General features: G+C 39.7%; 2 protein-coding genes across 2 annotated transcripts in view; both read right to left on the bottom strand.

Moving 5' to 3' along the window:
• Nucleotides 1-695: 695 nt before the first annotated feature.
• On the bottom strand, nucleotides 696-7,075 carry PTS (6-pyruvoyltetrahydropterin synthase). The gene is made up of 6 exons (XM_008579948.1): nucleotides 6,967-7,075; nucleotides 5,168-5,247; nucleotides 3,947-3,969; nucleotides 3,517-3,573; nucleotides 1,408-1,478; nucleotides 696-1,210 (listed from the first exon to the last, which is right to left on the bottom strand). The coding sequence occupies exons 1-6, from the start codon at nucleotides 7,047-7,049 to the stop codon at nucleotides 1,087-1,089; spliced, it is 438 nt and encodes a 145-aa protein (XP_008578170.1). The 5' UTR covers nucleotides 7,050-7,075; the 3' UTR covers nucleotides 696-1,086.
• Nucleotides 7,076-14,292: 7,217 nt separating this feature from the next.
• Nucleotides 14,293-17,736, bottom strand: part of BCO2 (beta-carotene oxygenase 2) — a 34,996-nt gene continuing 31,552 nt past the window's right edge. The window contains exons 11-12 of the mRNA XM_008579947.1: nucleotides 16,624-16,734; nucleotides 14,293-15,513 (exon numbers count right to left, since the gene is read on the bottom strand). Coding sequence (XP_008578169.1) covers nucleotides 15,400-15,513; nucleotides 16,624-16,734 — 225 coding nt within the window. The 3' untranslated portion in view covers nucleotides 14,293-15,399. The remainder of the gene's footprint in view (nucleotides 15,514-16,623; nucleotides 16,735-17,736) is intronic.

Raw genomic sequence — 17,736 nt, 5'->3', positions numbered from 1 at the left:
AATTAAGGGCATTGCATTACTGTCAAAATGTATAATAAAATTCCTGCAGTTACTAACTCTCCAAAATGAAACTCCTTTGCAAATTCTTCTAGAATAGTAATCACTGCATAAGTGCCTTTGCTATTTTCAGGCAGTAACATTCTGAGAATCCACGGTATACCAGATGCTACATGGAAAGAAAAAGAAAACCCTGTATTTAAGTAGTTTAGAATACAAATGAGAACACAAGAGAGAACAGTTCTTTGTACGAAGCAAGCAAATCCATTCTCGTGGATTTAGACGTGAGGAAAAGATACCAGCAATGAATGCCAAGAATATAGTTCAACTTAAGCAGGTAAGTTTTTGATCAGATCAAAATGGGATCAATTAGGAAAAACTGTATACAGGAAATGCTTTACAGAGTAGTAGATCCTTTTTATGTTGACATACACATAATAATTTACTGATATTCTGTGATATGTTCAATGTGTTGTTCCTTACTAGCACTTTATAGTTCAATAAGCTGTGCAAAATTGCAATGAACAATGTGCACAAAATCAGCATTTCCATCACTTTGTACATGCATCTGCAATGCACTGCCCTAAGATGATTTGTGTGTCTGCTTTTTATTGACCAAAATTGGTGCTTTTAGATCCCAAAAAAGAAGTAATCAAGGGAGTTCAAACTATTAAAAAATACATACATTGTCTCCAGACTTTGTGGTCATCTGAATTTTATTCTTTATAAGATTCGCCTACTGTAAGTCACATGTTTTTACCATTTATATTATAACAAGAAAAAATGAATAGTAAGAATGAGATAACAGAGAAAACAATAAAAATAGATTTCTTTTGCTTTCAAATAATTCCACACCAAAACGTTTTGTGGAAAATAAAGTGATTTTTAATCTATAAATAAAACTCTCTAAATGATAAAAATAGATTTAAATGTATAACAGGTCTTACGATGATTTCAATAAATCAGGCATTCCAGAACACAATGTGGAGGTACAACAATTACATGGTGATTCCTTAACATTCCAGGGGATAAAGACCTTTTCCAAATACAGAAAGAAAGTAGTCTTTCTACAACGTTAATCTTTAAGAGCTATTCTCCTTTATAGACTACCACATTATTGTCAGTTTCATACACTTTTACTTTATAAAGAGTTCCCATAGGAAGAAGTTTCTGAAGGTTTTCCCATATATATACAGCTACATTTTCTGTTGTGCTGTAGAAAAAAAGAAAGAAAAAAACGTTCAAAATGCAAATAATAAGCAAAATTTCACATTTAATATTGACAAAAAACAGAAATTCTAGTTTTGAAAGACATCATTAAACTAAAACTTTAGAAATCAACAGCAATCAGATAAAATGTTAAAATCAATTCTTTCTTACCGTCTGTCTAAGGCAAATAGTGACACCCACCTTACAACATCTGCAAAGTATGGCACATCTGCATCCAGATTCTTATGATCCAGGGGCTTCATAATTGCCTCCTAGAGACAAAACAAAGGAAAAAATCATTGACTCCATTTTTGACTCAAATTCCAATGTGTTCCACCTGTGCCTCTAAACTTTATCATTTAGCCACTAACTCAATACTTGTAAGTTCTATACCTGTGTCTTTCAAAGCAATCTAACAAAGTTTAAAGTTGTAAAATAAAGTCAGGCCCAGCTCTCTGTAATGATTAGCTATCATTGTTACTGAATGCAAAGAGGCAAGAAACCAAAAAGTAAAGAATTCCTGGAGCTTTCTTGTAACACAAGCCATTGTGATTCAGAATTCAGTTTAATACTTCTTGAATTCTGTCCAAAAAGTTATCAGAACACCTTTCCATAACAGTCTCACCTATGGAACAATGCCACAGTATCATTAGGACAAAGATCTAGTGAGCATTACATTTTATAAAGCAGACCTAGACTGAAATTATGTAAATAATTCTAAATTTCTGCTATGAGGACTAATTTAAGAATGGGCTTGGGTTCTTAGAAGAAAAAAAGACCAACATGCAAAGACTATTACTCACCAATGCTTATATATATTAACATAATGTTTTCCCTTGTCATTAGCAAGGATTTAATTGCCTTATTCTTTGGAGGTTTTTACTCTTAGATATTATACAAAATCTAAGCATTTATAAAACAATCTAATTTTCTATATGGCATGGTTTCAAAAAGGGTACATTAATAACAATAATAGCAATCATTTCTTGAGTAAAGCTAGAATCATAAAAAGAGTAATTCCTAAATCAGACAGCTTTTGAAGTAAATCAAATGAAGGGAAGTTCCACCAGTATATCAAGAAAATAAATATCTTTATCTTCATTCCCAGTTTCAGTCCCAACTTCTACACTAAAGCCTTTTCTGCAGGGCTATAACTTCACTTCATATGCTATGATGAGCCACTTTTACTGATGGGAGCGTGTGGTATTCTTCAGGTACACAAAAGCAGAAAAAACCATAGAGAACCCCTCCTCTAGTATTTAATCATATGTTTGCTTGAGACCTCTCATATTGCTGTCTTGTCTTGTACAACACTTTGGGGTATACATTTTACATCCTCAGTAAATGTGGGAACTCTGTCTTTACAACTTTTCTGAAGTACTCTGAGCACGGTGCTATTTGTTCACTTGTTCTCTTATTTATTCAACCAAGTTATTGAGCACTTAAATTATTTCTTAAGCTCCTAGAAAAAGTAAGTACATACTCTGTGAGCTATGTCTCATTCACCTTTGTATTACCAGTACTTAGCTCAAAAACTGAGGCAAAGTAGGCAAATTTGTTGAACACATAGATAAGAAGAAATGTGAAGGAAGTAATGATTATTAACATAATTTTTATGAAACAAATGTCAAATTTCAGAACAAAGTAAATTGCAGAGCTGAAATGAACTAAATAAACAGGTGAAATGACAGAATAATAAGAACAGCCGAATGGAAGGAAAACCACTCCCAGCTTTGCAAATGACTTACCATATAACCTGGGGCAAGTCAGTTAATTGTTCAGCATTTCTCAATCTTAATCCTAGGGATGAAGTTGGTTTGGGTAATCTCTAAAGTCTCTTACAATGCAAGAATTCTAGAATGACATAATCAGTAAGCTCTTCACTGAGCACCTTCTTGTGAGTTATCTCTATGATGAACTGCCCTAGTGAGTTTAAAATAGAGCCAGAGTGAGCAAAGGTACAAGGAATATTCAGAAGAGGAACAGAAAGCTTAGAGGAGAAAGCTGCGTCTTGAAGGAAGGGCAGAATTTGTTAAATGGAGGAAATCAGGATATTCCAGCAAGGAATACAGGTAAGCATGCTACATTTCTTCCCATCACTGTGACACAACTGTGACTAATTTCCATTAAGTCATCCAAATACCTTTAGAAGGCTGGGAAAAGTTTCTCCAACTCCTCTGCCACTCCCACACCCAATTCCACTCACAGAGTCATGGTACCACAGGAGATAACTTGTTAGGGCAGTAGAAAGGGGCTGCCAAATATTATACTTAGGGGACAGCACATAATAAGCACCCAACATGACATTACCTCCAAATGTTTTTTGAGGTCAGTCAAATTCATAACCATTCCTGTAACAGGATCAATCTAAAGAATAAATAAAGGTAAGTATTACTCTAATAGGCTCTCCATGTTTAAACCATTGGCAAATTATTAAAGGCTATACAACGTGCAGAGATTGTGCCCACATTTGCAGAGACAATCATTAATCTCAGCATGGAAGCACCATGTGCTTCAGGAATCCTTTTCATTGTACAGCTCTTCTACCTGTCTGCACACAGCACATTAAAGACAACACTTTGGGAGAAGAGAGGCCTGGAATGGCAGCTGCTCACCACACACACAGGCAAACAATGAAGCAATACTGATTGGAACAGAAGTTTTCAACACAAAATCCATCACGATGGCTGAAAGAGGGCCCATCAATCTGCACAAACCACAAATATTTTTTAGCACGTACCTCTCCATATAGTGTCACCACAACTATGGGGAAAAAAACAAAATACCAAAAACACAGCATGACTTTCAACAGTTTAACATCCAAGCACAAGTAGCAACATAAATTAAATATTAGATCTCTGTCCCCCAAAACTATACTTATATTTTCCTCAAAACATTTGTTCTTTTAGTTAAGATTTTTTTTTTATCAAGCAAGCAAGACTCAACCAAGACAGACGATCTTAGTAGGAGCTTTGCTAAGCAGAAGTCCTTAGTTAAGGCCACAAAGGTATAAATCTGCTTATAATGTTGATGCACTAGGAAGGATGGAGATGGTGCTCAACCTCTGCCTGTAAAAGTGGAAAATGTACATTCAGATGTCCAGCTATACACTGAACTGGTCCAATTCTGGGCAGTGCCTTCCTGAACAAGCAAAACTACTACTAGGCTTTAAACTCTTATCCTTTTACTCACACAAATGTACAAGGTTTACAAAATGCTTTGTAAATTAACAAGTGCTTGTAGGAAGCATTCGAAAAATCCTGATGATCAGTACTTTACAAATTAATAACATTTATAAATTTTTTTTCAGCTATATACAAACATCATTAGGTATTACATGAGAAATGAGTACACTGAGATTGAGAGAGATCATAGATCATGTACGAGGCAGTAACTAAGCTAGAAATCCTGATTGTCTGACACCTTGTCCTTTTTTACGCCACCACACTGTGGCTTTCGTAGCTGTTTTTTGAGGCATCAGCTGTATCTCAAAGAATCAAGTCTCTTATCCTTGCACATATTACTTTCTTGGAACAATGTTGGCAAAGTTTTAGACCCAACCTATTTTCCTGCTTTACAGTACATTCCTAGGCAATATTCCCCTATTGTCATTCATTATTTACTCAAAGAATACAATCTAATTTTAACAGTAGCCTCAGCTGTACCTAATCAGAAGGAAACATGCTGTCCAGAAAATCTCTATGCACTCTAAGATCAAGGAAAAAAATTCTTTAAACCATTCATCACTTTGGACTATCCATAACAGAGCAGACAACTGAGAGATAACACTTAAGGCACATCCGACCAACACAACAGATGTTTTTGTTTTGAACTTCCATTTAACTTCTCATTCAAGGCTCAAAGCATTCTGTCTGTAAGTTTCTTACTTATTATGCCTGTATTTGCAGAACACCCTTACACCCTTATTGAAGGGATAAAATTTCAGCAGTTTTTCTCCTACCTTTATAGTTGTGCCCATGGCCATTTGGATTGCTGCATTTCCCAAACAGTTTCAAGTTTTCTTCATTACTCAGAGATTTGCTGACAGAAAAAAAAAGCCAGCATTACACAAGTATCACTTTCAAACCTCTTCTCTTCTCCCTACATATATTATTTGCTTTGGTCTTTAAAAAGTTCTTTAGCTGACCAAATGGAGAGTCATAAATCGCTCTGATTTCATTACTCAGCTATACATCAGAAACCAGTGTATACATGCTTCTTAATTAGACTACTATACCATACAAATTAGCATAAACAAACCTTAAATCCAATCCCCTTGTTCCACAGCAAGATTTCAAGAAGTGACTTGCTCATGGTCCTTCTATTGTTCAATTCCACAAACATTTACTGAGTAGCAACTGTGTGTTAGGCATGTGCTGAATGAAGCAAGAGCATGTAATGAAAACCACAAAAAGATGCTTGTCTTCAAGCAGCTTAAAACCTCATTTCTCTTGAAATGACCTAGTAAGTCTCCTCTTGAACAACCTTGCTTTACCATGCCTCACCGATTGCCTGATGATAACTCTACCAGTCCAGTTAGGGATATTCAAATTAAGTGTAATTTTTAAATTATAATACTTAGCTGTTGTTCCAGACAGAGAACAATTTAATGAATTTTTGTACCTCTACCTGCCCAATCAACTTTGCACCTTCTATGGGGCCTTACCACCCTCATATGTTTGAGATTCCTATTACACTCCTCTTTCTTTTTGAGGTCTTCTTTATTATTCCCTCCACTTGTCCTGCTCACTTCTCACTTCTAGAGCACTGACGTTCACAAAGCTTTTGCGCAAAACTCTCTCACTATAACTGGCCAGATTGTAAATTCAAGACAAGAGGCAGTGACCACGGTGTGCTGATCCCTGTTGCCTAGCACGAAATCAGTTAAGCCACCGAATAAAAGGATGAACACTGTCAGAGAGAAATGACTATTCTCATTTTCCAATGAGGAAACGGGGTTTCTGAAAGTGGAGCTTGGGGCCGGCCTGTGGCTCACTCCGGAGAGTGCGGTGCTGATAACACCAAGGCCCCGGGTTCAGATCCCATATCGGGATGGCCGGTTAGTTCACTGGGTGAATGTGGTGCTGACAACACCAAGTCAAGGGTTAAGATCCCCTTGCTGGTCATCTTTTAGAAAAAAAAAAAAAAAAAAGAAAGTGGAGCTTGCTGGTGAGTGGTAAAACTCACAAAATCCACTCAAGCACAGTGAAGCAGTCTTAGTGCTGGGGTTCAAATTCCAACCGTGCTGCTTGCTTAGGAGACTGAACATCTGGCTCATTTTATCTTCAGTAAAAAGGTACAAAATTTGCCTTATTATATGAGGTACGGTCACTAATGCTCCCGGCATGTAACATTAGCTAACGTTTATCGAGTGTTTACGACGTGCCGGGTACTGTGTAACCTGGGCGAGTTCAACTCGTTGAACTTCACAGCAACCTTGTGAGCTATACTAAGGGACTTTGGGGGACAAAGACATTATTTCGGGGCACAGAGCTGGACTGCAGCCTCTGGGTTCCCAATCCGGCCCGTCTTCCTCCGCAGACGGCTTGTTAACCACCACGCTCCACCTCCTTCTCTCGAGCTCGGTCACCTCCGGCAGTCACTACCGTTCTTGTTGCGGGCTGCCCGGGGCCGCAACGTGGCCCAACCATCACGCGTCCCCGTCGCAGGGCTCCAGCGCGCGCACGTAAGCACGCCCCCAGCCCCTCCCCCCGTGACGTTCCCCGGCCCGCCCCATTGGCCCCCGTGGACACAACCCACCTGTACAGCCGGTGGCTCGCGCTGAAGGACACCAGGCGGGACACTCGCGCCCGGCGGCGACCGCTGCGCGCTGCGGCGCTCATCCTCTTCCACCCACCGTCCGCGCACTCCGGCCAGCTGTGGGGCCACCCTCCCCCTTATCTCTGGTATCCTTAGGTTTGTTCTCTCCTTCTGAAAGTTCAATGTATTGTTGTGGTCTTTTTTCTTTCTTTCTTTCCTTCATTCCTTACCCAGCAGCCAGTTATAAGTGAGAACATGCAGTATTTCTCTTTCTTTATCTGGCTTATTTCGTGGGCGGGGCCTTCCCGGTGGGCGGGGCCTCCCCGCGGCTGCGCAGAGCGGGCTGGCGCGCCCTCCTCCGTGCTCCTGCGCTCAGGCTTTGGCCAATCCCGACCTGAGGAGCTCCACCCTCCGTTGGGAGCTCTCCCCACCCTCGGAAGCGTCTCTCACCATCTGAATCTTTTGGTTACCTAGGATACCTAGAGTTCCAATAGCTAGGAATACCTTGGAGCGGTCGGATGGGGGGACGGGGGTTTTGATTTTTATGCCTGCTCAGCCTGAAGCCACACTACGCAGTTAGGGCCAGTCTGGTCACACTTTGAGTCCTCGAATGACCTCTTCGAGCTTCCCCTCCCACTCCCTTCTAGAAAGCCCTGGGTTAGTTACTACAGAAAGCTACAGTGGCTGGTTATTCTATCAGACGGCCACAGTCTACTTAGAGCATAAAAAGAGCAGAAATTTGAGAGCAGTGTGGGACCACATGGCTTTCAGAGATGATGCTACTTTTGGACTGTTGCGTCATGATTCTTAACTAAGGGAAATTCTAAAACCACCCTTATCATCCACAAGCGTGCATAAACCCATTTATCACTCTGGGTTGGCATAGTGTGCACACATGCACCCGTGAACACATGCTTCCCTAGCCAATATAGATGCCTTGACAGTGAAAGGATCTTGTTTCCTCACATCTACTCACAAGGGTGCCCAAACTACACACAGTTCGCAACACCATGTCACCTCTTGCCTCCATTCATTCTTTCATTAAATATTTATTGGACATCTACTATAGGGCTGGCACTGCTTCCAGGCACTGAGGAGGACAGCTTACATTGTATGTATATGAGAAAAACCAAACGATGAAAAGAAGGACAAGTCAGTGATTAATAACAGACTAGGAAAATTTCCTGCGCACTTAGAAAAGGAAGATAGAATCATGGGGGTAGTAGAAATAGAAGCCTGAAGGTGATTTCTCTCATATGTCTTGTCTCCAGCCATATATTGTTTGTTCTGCATTAAATTATTAACATCTTATGTAGCAAACATTCTTCACACATTTTAAAATGTTTGTCTAAGCTCCCCCATTGATCCGTAAAGAAAGGACTTCAAAGAACTGTAAGCTTTCAGAGATTTTTGAGATGGAGACTATTGAGTTTAATCCTCTCATTTTACAGATAAGAAAATACAGGACCAGATAAGTGTATTTCCCAATATTACCCAGGACGTAAATACTCTCACAGTCAGTGGTTACATAAACACTGTACTCATTCTGAAAACATTTTACAGATTCAAAATAAAATAAAAGGTAAAAGGTAGAAGGAATTTCTGAAAAATTGCCTTTATTACTTGTTTGCTTTAGTAAAATACTCCATGGCATTTGCAAAGTTCTTACGATAAATTATTAAAGCTAATTCTTTTTTTTTAACTGGCTAAATATTTAATTTTTATTATTTATTATTAGCATATTCATTCTTACAAATCATATTTCCTTATGCCCTTTACCTGACCTATCACTTCCCAAACCCTTTCCCTCCCTCCCCCTTATCTCTGGTATCCTTAGGTTTGTTCTCTCCTTCTGAAAGTTCAATGTATTGTTGTGGTCTTTTTTCTTTCTTTCTTTCCTTCATTCCTTACCCAGCAGCCAGTTATAAGTGAGAACATGCAGTATTTCTCTTTCTTTATCTGGCTTATTTCACTTAACATAATTTTCTCCAGACTCATCCATGTTGCTGCAAATGGAAGAATTTCATTCTTTTTTATGGCTTAGTATTCCATTGTGTATAAATACCACATTTTCCTTATCCAGTTGTCTGTTGATGAACACAAAGAGCTGCAATGAACATTGGAGTGCAAGTATCCTCTTGACATCATGATTTCCATTCCTTTGGATAGATATCCAGTACTGGGATTGCTGGATCATATGGTAGTTGTATCTGTAGTTGTTTGAGGAAACTCCATACTATTTTCCATAATGGCTGTGTTAATTTACAGTTCCACCAAGAGTATAGAAGAGTTCCCCTTTCTCCACATCCTCTCCAGCACTTGTTATTCTCAGTCTTTTTAATAATGGCCAGTCTATCTGGGGTGAAGTGATGTCTCAATGTGGTTTTGATTTGTGTTTCTCTGATGGCTAGTGATGCTGAGCATTTTTTCATGTACTTGTTGGCCGTTTGTATGTCTTCCTTTGAAAAATGTCTATTCATTTCCTTTGCCAATTTTTTAATTGGATTATTTGGTTTTTTTACTGTATAGCTGGAAATTATCTCAATACAATAAAAGCCATTTATGACAAATCAATCACCAATATCATCCTGAATGGGGAAAAGCTAAAAGCTTTTCCCGTAAGAACAGGAACAAGACAAGGATACCCACTCTCACCACTCCTATTTAACACAGTACTGGAGGTACTAGCCAGAGCAATCAGTCAAGAGAAAAAAATAAGAAGAATCCAGGTTGGAGAGGACAAAGTCAAACTGTCCTTGTCTGCAGATGAAATGATCTTATATATAGAAAAACCTATAGACTCTACCAAAAAATTCTTACAGCTGATTAACAATTTCAGTAATGTTGCAGGACACAAAATCAGCACCCAAAAATCAGTGCCATTTTTATACTCCAGTAACAAACTAGCAGAAAATATTAAAGCTAATTCTATACAAGGGTACTCACCAAATTCACCCTCAGTGAACCTGTTAGGGATTGAATTGTCACCCCCCCAAAATTCATATGTTGAAGTCCTAACTCTCAGTACCTCAGAATGTAACTTTATTTGGAAATAGCATTGTTGTAGATTTAATTAGTTGAGATTAGGGTGGGTCCTAACCCAAAATGACTGGTATCCTTATAAAAAGGGAAATCTTGGACATAAACAGATAAATACAGAAGGAATGCCATGTGAAGACCCAGAGACAACATCACCTACAAGCCAAAGAGAGAGGCCTAGGACATCCTTCCCTAACAGCCCTTGGAAGTGTCAAACTCAAAATATACAGAGACCAATCTCTAAAGAAAACATTTGGGAAAAACAAAATTGCAATTTGGGGCATGCACACAGGCTGGGATGGTCTCCAGAAAATTCAAAGAACAAAGAAAGGATTGGGAGTTTTATTACAGAAATGCTACATTGTTTTGAAAGAAAACTCATTGGCACTATTGAAGTTTTTCAGAGTTGGCAAGATCTGTAGGTGAGGGACAGCTGTAGGTAAAAATAGTCTTAAGAGTCATGGCCAGCCATTTCAGCAGCCATAAGGTAAAACTGGCCTTAGAGTAAGAGCAAGCTGTTTCAGCAGCTGGGCTTGCAAAAATTCTTGAAGCAGGTGCCATGGGTATGTCAAGAATGACCCAATTCGTATAACCAGCTCTGACAGAAATAACAAAAACCAACCTTGATTTCAGACATCTAGTCTCCAGAATTGTGAAACAATACATTTCTGTTGTTTAAGCACCCAGATGTGGTACTTTTTATGGCAGCCCCAGCAGACTATACCACTAATTAACCAGTAAGCACACAGCATTCCCTTTAACTTAGCTTTCAGTGCTTTGAGATAAACAGCCATTTAGGTGTAGTCCCTACTCACGCAACATTTACTGGCTTTGTGCTTGGCTCCTTTGTCTCAGTAGCCTTGCTTCTCTAAAGAGATCTCATAAGGTATTCAAATAGACACATATTGGCAAGGCAGCCCCCATATCCCTTACCTTCCTGCACTTATTCACTCATTAAGTTTTTTTCAAAAAGTTTACTTTTAATGTCTACTAAATGCCAGGCACACTAAGTACCAGAGGCACAATGATGATAAAAAATACATGGTCCTTGTCCTCATAAAGTTCAGTTTAGTGGGGGAGCCAGATACAGAAATAATATCATGACAAAGAAAAAACTAATTCTGCCTCAGAAAATAAAAGAAGTCTTTTAAGAGAAAATAATTCTTGAGCTGGATTTCAAAGTTCACCAGATGAATGAGAAGGAAATTCCAGAATGAGAAGATAGTGTGAGCAAAAGAAATGTAGATAAGTCCAGCTTGTTTAGTGCATTTTGACAAGTTCTTGGATACAACGGGGAGACAGGTGAGAGAGAAGACTGGAAACATTGACTGGGCACCAAATTATTGAAGGGTGGGAATGTCATTTTAAGTATAGAGGAAAGGAGGCTCCTCCCCAGTAGAAGAGAATTTTCATCCTTGAGTCACATTTCCAGGCACCCATGAGCCTTGTTTCCTCACATGCAGGGTCACAATGTATTAAAAGTTCCACATATGGCTGTGGCTTACTCTCTGGTTCTACACTCAGAGAAAAAAACTAGGTCAAAACTCCTGGGCCCAAGTAGGTCTGGCCACCTTACCAACATTCTATTCTGCTTCTCATCTCCTGTAGTAAGCTGCCACAGGGATGGGCTGCCTTCCTCTCCCTTTTAACCTCAATTATGTACCACATACTTCCTTTCCTTCAGTCTCTGGACACTGGCTAGTGATAAGAGTTCGGATTAGGGAGAGAAAGAGGCCCTGCCTATGCTTTGAGCCTTGGTCATATGCTTATTCAATTCTACCAGAACTTTCTGCCTTGGATTACCAGGCTTATGTGCCTAGATTATAAAATGTCACTGATTCTTTTTTTCTTCTCCTTCAAGAAACTGAGTTTTCTCTCCCAGCGCAGAATTCTGGCATCCTAAGTCAAAATTTTATGATTATACTGTGTATTAGTCAGGGCTCTCTAGACAGAATTGATAGGATATGATATAAATATGAGAGATTTATTAGGAGAATTAGCTCATGCGATTGTGAAGAGAAGTCCCTCGATAGGCTGTCTGCAAACTGGATATTGGTAGCATGGCTAAGCCCAAGTCCAAAGCCTCAGAACCAGAGAAGCTAATGGTGTCCTTCATGTAAATATTGGAACCCAAAAGCTGAAGTCTCATGCTCCGATGTCCACGGACAGGAGAGAAGAGTGTATCCTAGCTCCAGCATATAGAGAGAGAATGATTTTCCTTTTTTCCGTTTTTTGTTCTCTCTGGGTCCCCAGCAGATTGAATGGTTTCCAGCCATATTGGGGATGCATCTTCCCCACCAAGTCCACTCAGACTCTCCTGCTAATCTCTTCTGGAAACACCTTCATGGACACACCTAAAAAGATAGCTTTACCAGGTTTCTTGGCATTTCTTAATCTAATCAAGTTGACACCTAGAATTAACCATCACATGCTGCTAACTTTATACAAGGATACTTCAAAAAGTCCGTGGAAAGATTTGCATTATCTTTTAATTCCACTTTTCCACAAAATTTTTGGAGTACCCTCATATGTTTGAACTTCACTCCCTGTATATTACGATGGAGAAAAGGTTTACAAACAGAAAAAAGACACGATCAGATCTGTGTACTTCCCAGAGGACAACCAGAGTCTCCCTCACCCTCTGAGAAAGTACAATGCATGCCTTTTCAGGGACTTCTGTGAAATATCAAAGGAGTTATGTTGCTGTGGTTACCTTAGGCTTTATGCTCTTGCATCTGCTTTTCAAGGAGTCTTCAAAGGTTCATGGAAGGGGGCCGGCCCTCTTGGGAAGCACGGCGGCGCTCCCGCCGAGGGTTCGGATCCCACATACAGACCGGCCGCTCACTGGCTGAGCGAGGTGCGGGAGCAACGCCGAGGGTTGCGATCCCGTTGCCGGTCCCGGTCCGGTACGGGCGCAACACTGAGGGTTGCAATCCGTTGCCGGTCACGAAAAAAGACAAAAAGGAAAAAAAAAAAAAAAGGTTCATGGAAAATGCATATTATAAAAAAACTGTAGGTGGATTTAAAATATTTTTTGCAACAAAATAAACTCTTAAGTTTTTATAACATGTCTGAACAGAATCTAGTGTGAGGCACTAATAAAAGAGCCCCTATCAGAGCAATATGAATTCTGCTAAAATTAAAGCAAGAACAAACATCAAATTTATGGTGAAGCTTGGGTGGAAGAATGGTGAAATCACTGTTGCTTTACAAAACGTTTATGGAGACAATGCCCCAAAGAAATCAGTTTACAAATGGATAACTCATTTTAAGAAGAGACAAAACAATGTTGAAAATGAGGCCCACAACAGCAAACCATCCACATCAATTTGAGAGGACAAAATTAATTTTATACATGTCCTAATTGAAGAGGAACAATGATTAACAGAAATAATAACCAATACCACAGACATCTCAGTTGGTTCCATTTATACCATTCTGACTGAAAAATTAAAGTCAAGCAAACTTTCCACTCAGTGGGTACCAAAACTGTTGTGTCCAGATCAGCTGCAGACAAGAGCAGAGCTTTCTATGGAAATCCTAAACAAATGTAAGCATTTCCCTGAAGAATTGTAACAGGAGATGAAACATGGCTTTACCAGTGTGATCCTGAAGACAAAGTACCAAAAGCAGGAAGTGGTCCAGTCAAAGTAAAAGCCAACTAGCCAAGAGCAATGGTCAAGGCAACAGTGTTTCAGGATGCTCAAGGCATTTTGCTTGTTGACTTTCTGGAGGACCAAACAGCAATAACAGCTGTCTATTGTGAGAGTGTTTTGAGAAAGTTAGTCAAAGCTTTATCAGAAAAACACCACGGAAAGCTTCGCCAGAGAGTTCTTCTTCACCATGACAATGCTCCTGTGTTCATTCCTCTCATCAAATAAGGGAAATTTTGCAAGAATTTCTATGGGAAATCATTAGGCATCCACCTTACAGTCCTGATTTGGCTCCTATTGACATCTTTTTGTTTCCTAAAAAATCTTTAAAGTATACCCATTTTTCTTCCGTTAATAACGTTTAAAAAAAAGGGGGGGGGGCTGCACTGACATGGTTAAATTCCCAAGACCTTTGGTTCTTTAGTGATGGACTATATGGCTGCTATAATTGCTTACAAAAATGCCATAAACTTCATGGCGCTTATGTTGAGAATTAAAGTTTATATTTCTTACTTTTATCTTTTAATTCCATTTTTCCACCAACTTTTTGAAGTCCCCTCATATTAGTTCTGTTTAGGTATCTTCTTGCCATTCTACACCTGCTGTTGTCTTCTGTGTCTCATAAACCCAGACGTGGAACTTAAGGCCTTTTATTTTATTGCCACAGTGCAACCCCTGCACGTGACATTTGTATGTATAGAACACTTCACTAAATGAGATAGGGTTTGTGAAGTCTGAAATAACTTTTAAGGAAAATTAGAGAAGGAACTCACTATGTTGGTCCAGGACTGTGCAAAGAGCCTAACATGAGTTCACAGGTGCCCCAAATTACACGTTTGGGGGCCCTCTGCACCAACGTTCAACATGCAGAGGTAGCATGGACAGTTTAACTGGTCCTGGGTTAGAGTTCAGCCAAGGGCAGGGAGTATAACTGAAGGAAAAGGGAACAAGGAATTTTGAGGGTGTTGGCAAGAGTATGGTTTAAGTGATAGATCTAGGCTGTTTAGGGCTCTTAGTAAAACCTGGTGTTTAGAAATGTGAAGATTATATGGTCTGTAGTGCCGCCTGTTACTCAACAAAATGAAGAACTACTGACTTTTCATCAATCAATACACGTGGAGACTAGAAAAATGCCTGATTTTAGTGATGTCCTTCAAAACAACAACCTCCCAAGGCTAAGCTGGGGGTGGGCTGGGGGGTGGTAGCAGATAGTCCACAGGAGGGTTGTGCAACTGCAACAGCATCTGCTGTGGATGTCAGAGAAACAGCCAGTTTAGAAGAAGCCTCCAAGCATGATACAGCAGACTTCCTGTCTTCTGAGTACCATCGGACCAACAGTAACAGGCAGAGTGTGATGGAAAGAACAAGGTGCTTTTCAGATCTATATTCAAAGTCCATTTTCTATGATTATTTGTATTTCTTCTCCCAGGACCTCTGTCACCCACCTATCTGATGGTGGTAATGACTCAGTTTCATATTCTTATCATTACCTAGGGGAAGATATATGCAATTAATGTAAATTTGAAACTCTCTTCAAAAGATTGTATTAACACTAGCTTAATGATTTCAAGGAAAAATGCTAAGAAAATATAAAACCATAATTATCTCATGAATTCTGTTTTTAATAGAAATTTAAAAACCAAACGTCTATGGTTTGAGAGGTGGTGTGCCCTTTTTGCTCTCTCTTTTGTACAGAGCACACTCGTTTTAAACCTAGTTCCCAGACCTTGTGGTTGTCCCATCAGATGGGTACAAAGGTGCCATGGAACCCATAAGGCATTTGCACAGGTACTTCTGCTCGGCCCAGTTCTTCAAAGTTCTTGGCATCCAAGACTAGGAGAAAATTGTTTTCATTCTAGAAAAGGAAAGACAACACTGAAAATTTCCTCTTTTTTTCATCAAAAATCTGTCTGTCTTCTCCACTGGGCTTTAAAATTTCTAACAGAGAGACCATGTCTTATTCATCTTCATGTCTATCCCCAGCACTAGCACAGTGCCTCGCCTATCTACTCACTGCTGAATTCTTGAGCTGGACTGAAAAGGAAATTATGGCCGAAGAATTTCATGCCTAGAGCAAAGAAATTAAGTTGTTTATATCAATCACCTTCAAAGGATCTCTTTGAGTTTAATGATCTTTTTACTTGCCCCTTTCTAATCTCCTAAGAGACATAGAATCTCTTTCTTCCAAATTAGAAACACCTCTATTTTGTGTTATGTTGGAGCTATTCAAAGGGCAGCATTGAAAGGGAGACTGAGATTTTCCCTGATCTAATTACAGGAATAACAAGTGCATGGCATGAGGATTAAGTCCTCTTAAGCCCATGGCAGACATCACTAATTAATCACAGCACTTTTCCCCCTAAACCCTTAAAAGACCTTAGAATCCTACACCCCAGGAAGCCACTAACAGTTGATCAAACCTGGTACTCAAAGTGAACCTATTTACCACAAGATTGTCCTGGACAAGAAATCAGATAGTAAGCAACATTATCAAGACACTAGTCCAGAACTTATGACATTGGACTTTGAGGACAGTTCACTGAAACTGGCAGCACAGGCCGTAGTGTGAACATTAGTCTAGAAGTCAGAAGGCTTAGATTTAAATACTGGCTTTGCCACTATCCTATCTGTTGCAAGTCTTATTCAACTTCTTCAAGGTACAAATTCCACGTGTGTAAAATTGTGTCCCACAAAGTTGTTTTGATGACTCAATACGATAATATGTATGAAAGTAGTCCCTAAATTACAAATCCCAATGCATATGTGAATTATTATTATGGTCCTACAAATAGAACTTTAAAACAATAATAAAATATGGATTGTAATTAAAATGTATGTAGATAGTAAGAAGAAAAGAGAAAAGGTGCCATATTGGAATCAAAGTAAACTATCTACAGCATCACTAAATATAACCCCAAATGGCTTAGTGCTGCTTTTCTCTTTAAAGACAGGGATGTATATTTACCTGCTTGGGGGTGATCACCACAGAAAGAATAACCCCACCATCTTCTTCATTGACTCCTGGTACTGAAACAAAAATAGGTTCTGAGGGATAAAAGCCATCTTCTCTCCAAACCTGCAAGTCCCAAAAAAAAAAATATTTGGTAAAAGGCCAGTTGTGATTGGGAAGCTTTCTATAGCTTGTGCTACTCTCAGCGTGAATATTGCAACAGCAAGAATCAGTCTTACTGGGCCGGCCCGGTGGCTCACTCGGGAGAGTGCGGTGCTGATAACACCAAGGCCCCGGGTTCGGATCCCATATAGGGATGGCCGGTTCGCTCACTGGCTGAGCGTGGTGCTGACAACACCAAATCAAGGGTTAAGATCCCCTTACCGGTCATCTTTTAAAAAAAAAAAAAAAGAATCAGTCTTACTGGGCCGGCCCGGTGGCTCACTCGGGAGAGTGCGGTGCTGATAACACCAAGGCCCCGGGTTCGGATCCCATATAGGGATGGCCGGTTCGCTCACTGGCTGAGCGTGGTGCTGACAACACCAAATCAAGGGTTAAGATCCCCTTACCGGTCATCTTTTAAAAAAAAAAAAAAAAAGAATCAGTCTTACTGCATTGAATACATATAGAGAGGAAGCTTTTGCAGTCCTAGATTCCATTACCATCAAACACAATTTGATTGATTAGAATTTCCCATCTATGTGAAATATGGCTATACTGATTTAATTACATCCCCCCAAAACTTACTGAAGCTTGAATTGTGTTCTCCAAGTTTTATGTATTAGAAACTTAGCCCCTACTGTGACTGTTAAGAGGGTGAGAAATCATGTTAGGGTAATTGAAAGGTGGGGCCTTGAAGAGGTGATTGGATTGTAGGACCCTGCAGTAGTGAATGGATTAAAAGTGGTGGTCAGGGGCATGGTTCTGAGGGTTTTAAAAGAAGAGAAGAGTCTGTCTTTCTCTCTCTCTGCTCCCACCATCTTGCAATGTGAGACCCCTGGGTCACTGTCACCACCACCAGATGGACTTTGGACTTCCCAGCCTCAGAAACTGTAAGCAATAAATTTCATTTTCTTTATAAAATACCCAGTTCCAGGTATTTTGTTGTAAGCAACAGAAACCGACTAA

The sequence above is a fragment of the Galeopterus variegatus genome, unplaced genomic scaffold, assembly GCF_000696425.1.
Source record: "Galeopterus variegatus unplaced genomic scaffold, G_variegatus-3.0.2 Scaffold1986, whole genome shotgun sequence".
NCBI classification, from domain to species: domain Eukaryota; kingdom Metazoa; phylum Chordata; class Mammalia; order Dermoptera; family Cynocephalidae; genus Galeopterus; species Galeopterus variegatus.
The sequence above is the reverse complement of the archived record's forward strand: the minus strand, read 5'-3'. Positions and strand labels throughout refer to the sequence as shown.